General features: G+C 32.2%; 1 protein-coding gene across 5 annotated transcripts in view; it reads left to right on the top strand.

The window, feature by feature from the left end:
- The window catches only part of LOC148614652 (intersectin-1-like), a 58,717-nt gene extending 48,278 nt beyond the window's left edge, over positions 1-10,439 (top strand). For 4 of the 5 annotated variants that reach the window (XM_088588905.1, XM_088588906.1, XM_088588903.1 and 1 more), the window contains 5 exons: positions 495-616; positions 1,348-1,430; positions 4,409-4,486; positions 6,093-6,266; positions 7,044-10,439. In XM_088588905.1, the coding sequence (XP_088445031.1) occupies positions 495-616; positions 1,348-1,430; positions 4,409-4,486; positions 6,093-6,266; positions 7,044-7,201 (615 nt within the window). In that variant the 3' untranslated portion in view covers positions 7,202-10,439. Of the gene's footprint in view, positions 1-494; positions 617-1,347; positions 1,431-3,672; positions 3,751-4,408; positions 4,487-6,092; positions 6,267-7,043 lie in introns of all 5 variants that reach the window. The other variant, XM_088588904.1, reaches the window with a different exon arrangement.
- The last annotated feature ends 3,187 nt before the right edge of the window (positions 10,440-13,626 follow it).

Raw genomic sequence — 13,626 nt, forward strand, 5'->3', positions numbered from 1 at the left:
ATGTTTTCATGGCAGGAAAACATGCTTGTACCATATGATTGGTATGATATAGTTATGAGATGATATAGTTACTGTGAAAATGATTGTTTTGACTCTGTTGAAGTAAAGTAAATGCATTTTTATTACTCAAACATCCTAGTTTCAATATACATGTACATGTAACAAGTTTTATCATCTTTTTATCTAGTATGCCTTGTTTAGAATAAATCTGTACCTTAGGTCATATGAATACTAGGTTTATGATGTATGGATATAGCAACACCTTGTTTAAAAAAGTAGCATCTGTACATCTGACTCAGTGTGATAACCTACATGTATATTAAGAATGGTGGAAAGTAGGGGAAGAATGCCCTCCTAAACATGAATTTCTCTTACAACAAAACATCTAGTTCCTCCCAAAACCTGGATAATCAAAAATATTTAGTACCCACAAATATGTTTCATTGACAAAATTTGAGAAAATTAAGTTATTGTGTCATATGAATACATTTCAGCCTATATTTTTGAATGAGATCATGGTGAAGCGAGTTGGAGAGGAAGATTCGGAAACAAGTCTATTCCAAGTGTGCCATATAGATAGAGTTTATAATTTCAAGGCAGCTAACAGTTCTGAGAGGTAAGGTACATGTACCATACACTCAGGTTAATGTAGTTCTATGTCTGTTTCAATACAACATTTAAAGTTTTAGATTTGTGTTACTGTGAAGTACTTTATTAGTGGGTACCAATTTTCGTGGTTTAGGGGAAAATGACCAGTTTGTAGATTCTTGATTTCGTGGATTTGAGAACTGTATCATACAAACAAATAGGAAATTTCCTTTTCGTTGGGAACCAAATTTCATGGTTTACCAAACCCACGAAATCCATGAAAATTGGTACCCTATGAACAATAATACTTTCACAGTAAAAGCATCCCTTTAAAAATCTTCATAATTATCAGCAGTAAAGTAAGGAGAAGAATGCTTTTAGTCTTAAAATTTTCAGGTATTATATTGTATTCTATTATAAAACTAATTTTAGCCAATATTGTTACATCATTTTGATGTAAGATTTTGAGAAATTAAGAAAGATGGCAAATTCACTACTTTGAAAGCATGAGGTATATAGTGATCATTGTGTTTGTCCCTTCGTCTGTCCATGCCTGCTTTAACTTGCGATATCAGTCTTGATGCTTTATTACACTGCAAAGTACAACTCTTCACTGAATCCACGAGGTAGCAGATATTATATAGATCTACCAATTTGAACTTAACTTTTTTAATAAAAACAATTATCATTCAAAATGAGGTAAAACTTTATGTTTCATACCACTTCATAGTTATTATTTTGAATAAAATCTGTTTGCAGAGAGAGCTGGGTACGACATTTAAGTGAAGCTTCCAAGTACTATATTGAAACTGAAAGGAAGAAAAGAGAGAAAGTCCATAGCTGTAAGATTTACATGTTAATATGGTATAGTGGTGCAAAAAGAGTAAAAAGAAGACTGAAAAAAAAAATCAGTCCATTACTGATGTACTTTTTCAAACTGTGTATCATTAACAAATTTATACAAACCCCTCATTTTTATACCCCACACAACAAAGTTGTGAAGGGTATAATGTTTTTGACCCGTCCAACAGTCCATCATCAGTTTTCCTGACTTTTTTAGCTCACCTGGCCAAAGGCCATGTGAGCTATTGCCATCACTTGACGTCCGTCGTTGTCGTTTTCGTTATCGTGGTCGTTGTTAACAATTCTACAAAACACTTCTCCTCTGAAACTACTTGACAAATTGGAACCAAACTTGGTATAAATGTTCCTTGGGGTATCCTGCATAGAACTGATATGGGGATTTTTGTTTGTCGAAAAACATGGCCACGGTTACTTAAGATAGAATATAGGGTCAGACAGTTGTTTTATATATATATCTCCAAAACCTTTAAGTTCAGCTAAATTCTGACAGGGTAAAAGTGTTTAGCATGACGAGATCTATCTCTGGTCAAATTTTGGTTTTAATCTGTTAAGCCATATTGGAGTTACTGCCCTTTTGCAACAATTGTTGCTCTTTTTAATGTTATTTCTTTCAAAAATCTCCTCTGACACTACTTGACCAATAGGAACCAAACTTTGTATGAATGTTTTTTAGGGAATCCTGCATAGAACTGGTATGGGGATTTTTGATCTGTGGAAAAACATAGCCGCTGTTTCTAAAAATAAAACCTAGGGATCAGACAATAGTTTTTCCTATATATCTCCAAAACCATTAGGTTTAGCTTAATTCTAACATAGGGGTCATAGTGTTTAGCATGATGAGATCTATCTGTAGTCAAATTTTCATTTTAATCTGTTAAGCCATGTTGGAGTTATGGCCCTTTTCAGCGTCTTTTGCCATTTTTAATGTTATTTCTTTCAAAAATCTTCTCCTCGGACACTATTGACCAATTGAAACCAAACTTGGTATGAATGTTCCTTTGGATATCCTGCATAGAACTGAAGTGGGGATTATTGATCTGTCAAAAAACATGGCTGATGTTACTAAAAATAAAACATAGGGGTCAGACAGTAGTTTTTCGCATATTTTATCTCCAAAACCTTTAGGTTTAGCCAAATTCTTTCAATTGCTGAAATGATCCTTACTGTAAGGCCTATAAAAATTTCAGACGACTCCTTGTAAGAGTTATTGCCCTTGAATGGTGAAGAAATTACTAGGTGAGTGATTCAGGCTCCTGGGAACCTCTTGTTTCTAAAAGCTTGCATATATTGACATGATTTTTGGTAAATAAATTCACCATGATAAGTTACTGGTCAAGTTCACGTTTTGTTCTGCTCTGATGATTTTTACCGAAATTACGGGCCTTGAACTTAGCAAAATTCACAGAAATAACAGTTTTCTGGACTTTTTTTCCAAAAATTTGCAGACATTGATATGATTTTTAGTATATTAATTCACCGTGATATGTTAGAGGACAAGTTTGTAGTTGCTTCTGCTCTTTTTTTACCAAAACTATGATCCTTGAACTTAGCTAAATTCACAGAAATAACCATTTTTCGGACCTTTTTTTATAAACGCTGGCAGGTCATGACATGATTTTTAGTATATAAGTTCACCATGATAAGTTACATGTCAAGTGTACGTTTTGTTCCGCTATGATGAAATTTACTTTGGATTAACTGAAACTAAAAAAAAATCAGTCTAGAGTTAGAAACTACCATTCTGAGTAACAGAATTTAGCCAGAAGATAAAGGTCTAAAGCCTAAAAAACACTCTTATTCCTTTTTTTATCAGGTCTTTCTACATGTATTTCTCTTACGAACATATTTACTTGTGTATCCAATATGGGGACGTGGGATATGTGAGCGCGCTCACTAAGGTTCTTAAATTTTTTATTCCCTTTGTCGTTGATTAGATTTGACTGCTTCATGTATTAAATCAGATTTCAATACCACATTTGGAAACAAAACAGCATGCAATAAAGCTGTTATGATTACGGAAACATGTTGAGTAATTAAGAAAAAAATGTTATTGTTTACAAGATATGAAATGTTGTGCTACCGTTATGGTAAACATTTTTTTTTAAATGTTAATGAAGAAATTGTCATTTAATATTGAAAATGCTCATTTTCAGTTTTGTAAAAAAATTATTAATCAATTACAAATAATAATTTCATTGTAATTAAGATGATCAATTTCAGTTGAAGAACCCAATAAGAAAGTGGGTCGTATGTTAGTCATTATAGCTGAGGGTATAAACCTTGCTTCCTCACAGAATGGTAAGGAGGCATGCCATAAAGCCAAACCTTCTGTTTAGAACTGCTGAATGTTACAGTCCAATCCATGCTTACCCACATTTTTGTTTCTTATTTTTCTTTTTTTTTTCAGGCTTATTTTTTAGAAATAGGAAATTATTTTGTGTGTTTTATAGTTAGGAGATAATAACTGTATTGTATTTGAAGATTTTGATGGCAAAGTTAGTTTACTGGTGATTTGTAAGCAGAGCCAGGAAACGGATATTTGCCACCATCAAATCTAGATTGACAACCAGAGTCTTCAAAACACAAAATGTTCTAATGCAACTGACAAATATGTATTGAAATAACCATTAAAAGTCTTTACAAATAACTGTGTGCATACCTAAAATAATTTGGAACAGTCAACTGTTGAATTGACATCCTGAAATTTACAATGTTGTACAATGAAAATCCTTGTTATAACAGATGTTGCATTAGAATGATGCTGTTTGATATGACCTTCTCATAAACTGGTAGTATGGTTTTTATCCTGCATGCTGAATGTATTTTTTTTTCTTACAGATAGCTTCCAGATTGTGTTTTTTTTTTTTTTTCTTATGTTCACCCAGCTTCATTTAAGTTTATTTTGCATGATATTATTTTAACAAGAACTATTTTTATTTCCACTGCATGTGTTCAGTAAAGCGAAGTGCCGGTGTTGGACGGCTACTGGTTGTTATTCAAGAAGGTTGTGACCTTCAACCTCGAGATGTTAATGGTATGTTGTCTGTGTAACCTTTTACTCTGAATGCTTTCTTTATTGTATATAATTACCATACCATACCTTCTTTTTTTTTTTTTTTTTAAAAAGAGCATTTTTAATTTCTTCAATTCTGAACTGTTTTTGGGGTTTTTTTTGTTGATTGACACTGAAAATCAATGACTGACTCGGGTATGTTCATTTTCACAGTAAACTCAGCTGTGGATATTCAAGAGTGGTGGTAAAGAAAAGCCTATTATTGTTATAGAGCAACATCAGCTTTGATTGATGAGACAGAAAGTTCCACTAGTACCAAAACAGTCCTGATAGGACAGTTCTGATGCTTATCATACTTTCTCTCAGTTAAACCTGTCTTAAGGAGATTTGCTGCTCAGTTTAAGAGTAACAAGGATATCAAAGGACTGAAATCTTGTAATATCTTTCATCAAAAACTTCTCAATAACATTTTAAGGTGTGTTCAGTGAAATTATGAAAAGAAAAGTGGGGGTCACTGGGCAGAAAATATCGATGCTATGAAATGGATAAAACTAGAGGAGTCCCAAAGTCTGACAAAAATAACTGAACATGAGCAGCAAGCATCTTTAACTTGATTTCATCATTCAAAGTCCTGCTATGTTAGTTTCAATGCATTTTTAACTTGTATGAAATGCACACCTCATTAAACTGAACAAAACTTTCAGTCCAAAGGAGTTTTAACAGGTATCACAGAACTTGTTTCTTTGATCAAGTTGTCTCAGTCATTATATGTATGATTTAATAATGTGATTAGAAACAGTCAAACATGTAATGATGTCATTTAAAACATAAATGATGGAAACTAAAAGACTGAAACTCTGTTTTATCATTGTTTTACAATGGACTTGCCATTTATGTCACATTATTTAACCAGAGCAATTGCGAGGGATTAGATATCAACATAAATGGCCAGTCTCAGTAAAATAATGATAAAGTGGAGTTCCCATGATTCATTTCAATAATAGTACTAGTTAATTCATATTTTTTTAAAAGACACAAAATGGTGAATGTTATGGAGCAAAATTCTGTTTTAGTCGGTAAACTGGGTAAAAAACTTATCTATGCATTGGAAATAAAACTCTCATATGTCTGTGATGATGATCATATGTTTATCAAAGTTTTACCATGCAGTTGTCTAAAGACCTTTGAAGCATGTCATTTTAGAAAAGGAAGTTAAATATACAGTCATCTCTTGTTTTTAAAATCAGCCCAGTGTGAACAATGACAAAATTTTTGAATCACTAATACCCACCCGGTAGTATAAATTGAGTTCAGTGATTTTTGTCAAATATGATAAATCAGTCACTTTTATTTCAGTAACGAATTCCCTACATATTATTAATGTAAACTTAACATTTGCTTGCAGGCTTAATTCGAAAGAAAATGTCTCTGTATATAAGATAGTAAAACTTTTTAAACTCACTGAAGTAATATATGTATTCTAGCCAGTATCCATTCTTTATCATTTTTCAAAAATATATTGATCTACATGCAAGGCAGTAGCCTTGTAATTAAATACATGCCTAAAAGATGTGAATGTTGGTTTAAATGAGGAACTTTTCATCCTTTCATATCTTGCTCTACACAGGTAAGAGTGATCCTTATTGTGAAGTGAGTATGGGAGCTCAAGAACACAAAACCAAAGTCATTCCAGCTACATTGAACCCCAAGTGGAACCAGAACATGCAGTTTACTATCAGAGATGTTGCCCAGGATGTATTGTGTATTACTGTATTTGATAGGGATCTGTTTTCCCCTAATGGTAAGTTGATCTGTTTGGATTTTGGTATTGTGTAATTTAGGCGTTTTGAATGTCATCTTCTATAAACTGTTTTATTATATCATGCTCCAAAGGGGGAGTACACAAATTTTTGTTGTTTACAATTCAACAATGTTAGAGACTGTTCAACAACTATTTTATATAAATTCGCCTCATTTTTATATATCTGAAGTATAAGATCAACATTTATTAGTATCTAGCTAAGAAAAATAACATAATGAACAAATTCAACAATTTTAAAATCTTTGCATTTCATGACATTGCAAGCTGGTAGAGAATATACTCAGACTTAGGTAAAGTAATCTAGCACCATGGCCAGGTGTATGGTTATACTTGGAAGTATCGGCATTGAATATTTATGTCCATGGTTTTCTACAGGTAGATTGAAAATAATTGATTTTGAAATTCAACAGTACTTCAGGTAAAGCAATATTCAAAACTTATAAATCAAGGGACTAAGATGAAGTAGAGGAAATTGACGTGGTAAAATATAACAACAAACAGGAACTTGATAAATAGAGGCACAAAATGCTGCAAATAAATTTTTAAAGCAATGCAGGGACTAGTGCCATAAAACCTAAATCTGAAAATATTCTTACTGATAGTGATTCAGAGATATATCAAGACTTCAATTGGAGTTCAGAATAAACTCAGACTTTATGATCTTTTGTAGCATGCCTGACTTCACATATGACTGTAGACCAGGTGCACTGTTAGGGTTAGCATAAAATCATGTGTAATTTTCATTTATGGTTACAGATTTTCTAGGAAGAACAGAAATCAGAGTAAAGGAAATCCTTAGTGAATCCAGAGAAAAGAGAGGACCAATCACTAAAAGACTTTTATTGCATGAGATTTCATCAGGCGAAGTTGTAGTTAAACTAGACTTACAGTTATATGAGGGGTTACAAGAATGATGCTTTTTATAGCATTATTGTTTTTACTTTGAAATTCTATTTTTCTGCACTTTGGGTGATTTCATATTAACTTTTAATGTTTTATCACCAGTTGTTATTCTTTTGGATGCTCAACATGAAGATTGACTTTCATTTAAATTATATTTTTACACATTGGGTATTGGCCAAATGTATTTTGCAAGAAAAACCAGACAGCTGAAAGTAAATTATTTCCTTTTTTTTTTTTCATTTAATGGGTTTACCATATCCGCAATAAAACTATTATCTTGTTTTAATGTCACAATCAATTTCTTTATAGAAAAATTGTCATTTCCTAAGAATTAAAGTTGTTGATCTGAATTTTAACATCTTTTTTTTCTAGACTTGCAGTGGACAGTAACATTAATGATATTGTTAATTACTTGAAAATTCTACTAATTGTTAACAATTGAAAATTCTAATGGATAGTCAAAGATTTATTTATATATGTATTTGTAATTTTTGTATTTGTAAGATTAAATTTGTAATTATAATCCAAATGCAGCTAGCGGGGCACTCGTTTTTTACGTTTCATTTTCTAAAACAGCTAGTGTTCTGGGGATATGGCATTTTTTGCTATGAACTGATAATTGCTATTTTTATGGAAGAAAAATAGTTCATATATTCCCATGAAAAAAAGTACATGACAATTTTTTCTTTTGACACAATCACACAAATCATGAGCCATATTTGTTCTGTCATCAGTCCGCTTTTGATTACACATTTGAATAATTGTTTAGGTTGTCAGTTAGGGTCCCTTTAAAATATACATGTACATGTGTACTACAAACTTATGTCTTTGTCTTCTGAAGAAAATAATGATAATTATAATAAAAGTAATTCAACCACCATTTACACCTTAAAAATATATTAATTTACATTTAGAGCACCTTATGCAGTCAGATTGATAAAGTTATGAACAAAATTTTGGTTCTTGTATTTTTTAATTATTTTTTTTTATCATGATATACTGGTATTTGTAATGTATAGCAGCTACAGTTGATTTTTAGAGGATAGTTATTATTGGAAATAATTAAGAATTATTTGGATGACTTTGAGTTTCTTTTTTAGAGATACATTTTGATATACATCAACATCTAAGCTCTCCATGGCATTTGCTACCATTCTTGCCCCATTAAATAAAGGCATAATAATGTTTTTTTATTTCTTCCTGTTTTGAAAGAGATCTGCACATTGTATGATACCTAGTCATTTGTTCTAAATTTTGACTTTTTACTGATTTTTATTTTTTTTGTTTTTTTTTTGCATGATTTTCATCAAAAGACTATAGTCATTATTGTCATATGTGAAGAATTGTTTTAAAACCTTGGTCTGATCATTTAATGATACACTACTGTGTAATTAATCTTGTTATTTGTAACAATGTTGCTTGAAGTCTTTCAAAACCAACTGTGTTAACGAGTCAACCTTTTATGTTTAATGGATTGTAATGTCTGAGGTGAAACCCAAATTTCTGAATAGGGAGGTTCAAACCAGAGAAATTTTATTCATAAGAAGACAAGTAGGTCTTTAGTGTCATCAGTGGTCTATTGATTGGACTGTTGGATTTGATTACATCTGATCTTTAAAGTAATGCCAACAGTTAACTTGATGTTAAAATGGTTTGGTTTTTTTTATCTGGAGAAAGTAATGGCTATGTTATTTGTGATTAACTGTTTTTGATTAAGGCTTTGTTTTGATGTTAATTGTATGTTTCATACATTTCAAAGTGTTGGTAAAATAGAATGAACTAATACAGTGTAGTTTTGATAGCATATCCATTCAGATAAACAACCAATAAAAAAGAGGCATGTTTGCCCATTCATGTAGATTTTGGCAGTATGTTGGATGCTGCTAGTATCCTGTCCCTCTTGTCAATGAATTTCGAACAAAGCTTTTTGATGTCAGTAGTTGGGGTGAATTTGGTGCTTTTTATTGGTTTTTAATAAACATAACAATGTTTTAAATGTTGCCACATTGTATATGTGGAATATTGGAATCTTCATAATTTTGTATTCATTTCATATGTGTACATATTTTCAAGAGGAAATGGAAGACAAAATACAAGTACTTCGCAACACCTTTTTGCAGTTTTGTTTCTTGTAAAAAGGTATAAGGAGTGATGTATGAAGTGGGATACTGAACAAATGTTCCCTCTCCCCTAATTATTTGCTTCAATTTAGTCATTTGTGGAATGTCGCTAAAGGGCTTGGTCCATTTATACCATGGTGGGGAGGTATTGCCTTGTTGAATTAATTTATTATATATTGCCACTGGTATCATTTAAATAATAAACATTCTGACTGATAAGTTAGTTGATAAATATGGTTTTATCAACTGGAGAATAAGTTTGTAGTTTTGGTAACATATCCATTTAAATAAACAGCCAATAAGACATAGGCATGTTTGCCCATTCAATGATGGACCAAGAAGTTAACAAAAGATGGGATTATGAACAAGAAATTTATATCCAGGCATTTTTGTCATTTTTTAAAACAACTACCGGTAAACAAAATTTTCCAACAAAAGGGGGGATTCCAACCCCTGAAACCCTCCCCTGGTTCTGTCGCAGCAGAAATGATTAACCTGAGCCTTACAGTTTCAACAGAGACATATATATATATGGTACAAGTTTAGATCACAGGCATGTGGTAATTGTCATTTATTTCAAATAAGTATAGTATAATAGTGTACATATAATACATTTTTGTGGCTGTGGAAAAAAAAACATGGTCCCCATTGATGTTCAGTGGGCCAAACTAATTAAAAGTAGACCTACTAATTGTCCCATTCAATCACAGTATGTAGGATCTAACAATACTTCATTCTACCTTCTGTTCAGATGATGTTTTAGAATCTTCAGGGGGTTTCTTTGTGAAATATACTTTCTCAATCTAAAAGCTGAAGTCTGATTGGCTGATAAGAAAGGTCATGTGATGTGAAAGTAAAATGCAGTATTGTTGTATCTTATATGCAGACTAATTAGTATGTCTAACTCTAATTAGATTGATTTTTGTCTAAATATTATTTCTCATCTGTACTATTTCACACTGTATTTGACATGATACTGTTTGACCACCTGTAAAATCCATTTCATCAAGTTCTTTATAACTTGTTGAGAGAGTTATGTGCAATATACATGTAAATATGATTTTTACAATTGATATTTTCTGTATCAAAATGGTTCCTATGAATGAATACAATATAGATTCGAATATAAGATGTTTTTGTGTTTGTTTGTTTCCCCTCTCTAAATTACTATGCTTGGGTCAGAAGTAGAAATGAGATTCTCAAAGATACTCAGAGTCAAATAGCTGAATTAAAAATTTCCTGTCTTAAACAAATTTAAGAAACCAACACATTTTAGTGGGAATGGAAGTATGACATGGTAAGTTCATTAAATTTCTTTAAATTATTCATGAGTGTCAGATATTTTAATGGCAATCTTATGTCCTATCCCATAACTTACACTTCCCACTAGATTTTGTTCAATGTTGTACCTTAACTGTCGCAAAGCTCGCCAGAACTTATGTCCCTTTTTATGTATTATATTCAGACTTATTTATTTATTTATTTATTTGAAGCTGACAAACACCAAAATTGTACACTAAAGGGTGAGCAATCTTTTTTTGGGGGGAGGGGGTTTCCTATTAGTTTATGCCCCTTTTTGTTCTGTCAATCAAAATTTCAATGAACCAACAAAAGAATGAAAGTGAATGTACTTTATGAAGGCTGTTCATGGGTATGTTAATGACATTAAATGATTAGGAAATTACAAAAATGTTACGGAAATAGGTAATGTTACCTGATCACAGGGGTTTTCTCCAACTATCACATATGCAGCCCAACTAGTATATAGTATTTATATACTATAAGCAAACTCCTGTGCTTAGTTAAAGCATGGTAGTATATTTTGTGTGTTGAAATGATTAGTCCCTGTAATATCAAGTCCCTGTTCAAAGTTCTATACTCCAGAAGAATGTATTCACCACTCTATTACCAACGGCTCATGTGGAGATAATAGAATATGAGCCCATACACATGGGAATCAAAATTTTGGCAGAAATCAAAAGAATGCAGTCAAGAGATGTTATAAATATAAACAGGGAAAACAGACACACGCCACAAAGAACATGAAATAAACAAAATAACAAGTACAAAGAAACTCGGACTCCACTGAAGACTGGGAGCATGGACCAGGTGCACTGGTAGGGGTAAGCGCTGAGTCGCTCAGAAAAAATCAAGTCCGGGAATATAGACGAAATATAACAGAAAAGGAAAACTATGATAAGGTGGAAAATATAGAATACGAATAGAGAATATATGATCCCTCATACTCCCCGACCTATGGCTTATGTAAAGAGTATGCACCATGCATACCCCTGTGAAGATCCAGTATCACATTCTTATAGCAATTTACACAACATAGGATAACTTAATCCGATCACGTGAACCATATTACGAGGACTAAGGTATTATCAAGGCGCAAAAAAAACCTTTTTCAACACAGACGGTGGCTTACTTGTGTAAAACAGATGTAACGTTAATCAATTAATGCTACTTGTAGCAAAAAAGTGAGGATATGTTAAACCAAAGTACTGATGTACTGAATCAATTTATATCGATCCTTTGAATTTATAAGCCTTAAATAATCGCAAAATATGGATAAGCTAAAAGGTAATAATGGGAATCGACTTCAAACTATTTTAACACAAGCTGTTGAACTCTCTGTTAAAATTCAACATTCTGGTTATGAAAAAAAAATCAATTCATCTTTTAAGACCACACCAAAATTCACGCGGGATTTTAGCAGTACGACAGTTTGCGGTAAAAGTATATTCAGGCTCGTTGTCGGTTTACATGGAACGCCTGAAGATGAATGAACACAAAACTCTCGGACATACTGCATAATTGAACTAGTACTACAAACCATTCATTGGCCTTTTCCAGTTTCCCTGCCATGCACCTTTAGGACCCTGAAGCATATACAGCTCGTTATCATAGCACATGGTCAAATAGCCAGATAGAATGATTTATTTAGTACAATAAACAATATCACCAGACCACAAACTTATACCATTCCTGAGAAAATTGCATAATCAAAATTCCTATGTCATCGCCTAAGCAACGTTTTATTTCTATTTAATTGTGATCTTCGGGCTTCCAATGTCATGAGGCGGTAACCGTACTATAAATCTGTGAAGATTAAAACTAGTACAAAAATGTGTTGTCGACTTAGCTGCCAAAATGCACGAAACACTGGATGATGCATCAGGATGGTTTCGGGGTATGGCGCTAGCCTTTAGTATCAAGTTTGTGTGAAATTTGTCATAAAAATGTGCGGCCAAGAATAGCTTGGAACCCCCTTTCATTTTATATTAAGTTTCTTGATCAAATCCACTACCCCTTTTTTCATTAATATTTGGATGCGTCCAAATATTATAGGGTTTTCATTCCTATAGCTAAACATCATATATTTTTTGTGCATCTTTAATTTGAATAAAGCATGTGTAGGAACTTGAAAATTGATAGTGAAAGACTGGTTTATTCCGATAAACAACAGGTCAATTATTTCTAATTGGATTGTTGTTAATTCAAGCCAAATTATAATCATTAGTTTGCACAGGGACTTTATATTATTTTCTAATTTTCATCCCTGGCTCGCAGGAAAAGTTGTTAATTGGGTTTGTTTATTGGCGTAAATAACATAACATAGAATTAAATTTGATGTATTACAAATACCTAGGGGACTTAACTACCTGCATTTGGACCTTATGGGCATGCCAAACTGGAACTATTTCCCTGTGGTGGTATAAGAGATAATCGCAGATGCTAACAGGCTTTACAAATTATAGGCTCTGGTGGCTGCGAATTCAATTCCTATCTCCGATCTAATGAAATTAAAAAAAAAAAAAAAAAAAAAAAAAAAAAAAAAACAATAGTATGATATTTTATGGTCGCATTATTTCCATATAATTCATACAATCATTTAAATGTCAGGTACGTCTATAAAAAAATAGCATTGATTTCTTTTCAAACAATAGCATATGCAGTTGTAAAATGATATGCTTTTCATGCACTTTACGAATGCCTACGTAATAATCTAGCGGATATCTGTAGTTGTTATGAATTCAAAAATGACGTGAATTGAATGTATTTGAAATGTAAATTTAAAATGTAAATAAATAAATAAATAAATAAATAAATAAAAAATGCAAATGTTCCTGTACAAGTTGTCCCAAGTTGGATCAAGTAAGCAATAAAATAATTGTATTCAAACATTGTATAGTATAGGGTGCGACGATCTCGGTAAACGATTACGTTCCGTATCAGTTTTACTATAGACCTAGGCCTACATTTAGAATACAGGTCTATGGGTTGACTTTCTTCGTTCTTTTTTTGTCTGA

This window comes from Perna viridis, chromosome 6 (assembly GCF_037379345.1).
Source record: "Perna viridis isolate PV_CMFRI_1.1 ecotype Kerala chromosome 6, ASM3737934v1, whole genome shotgun sequence".
NCBI lineage: Eukaryota > Metazoa > Mollusca > Bivalvia > Mytilida > Mytilidae > Perna > Perna viridis.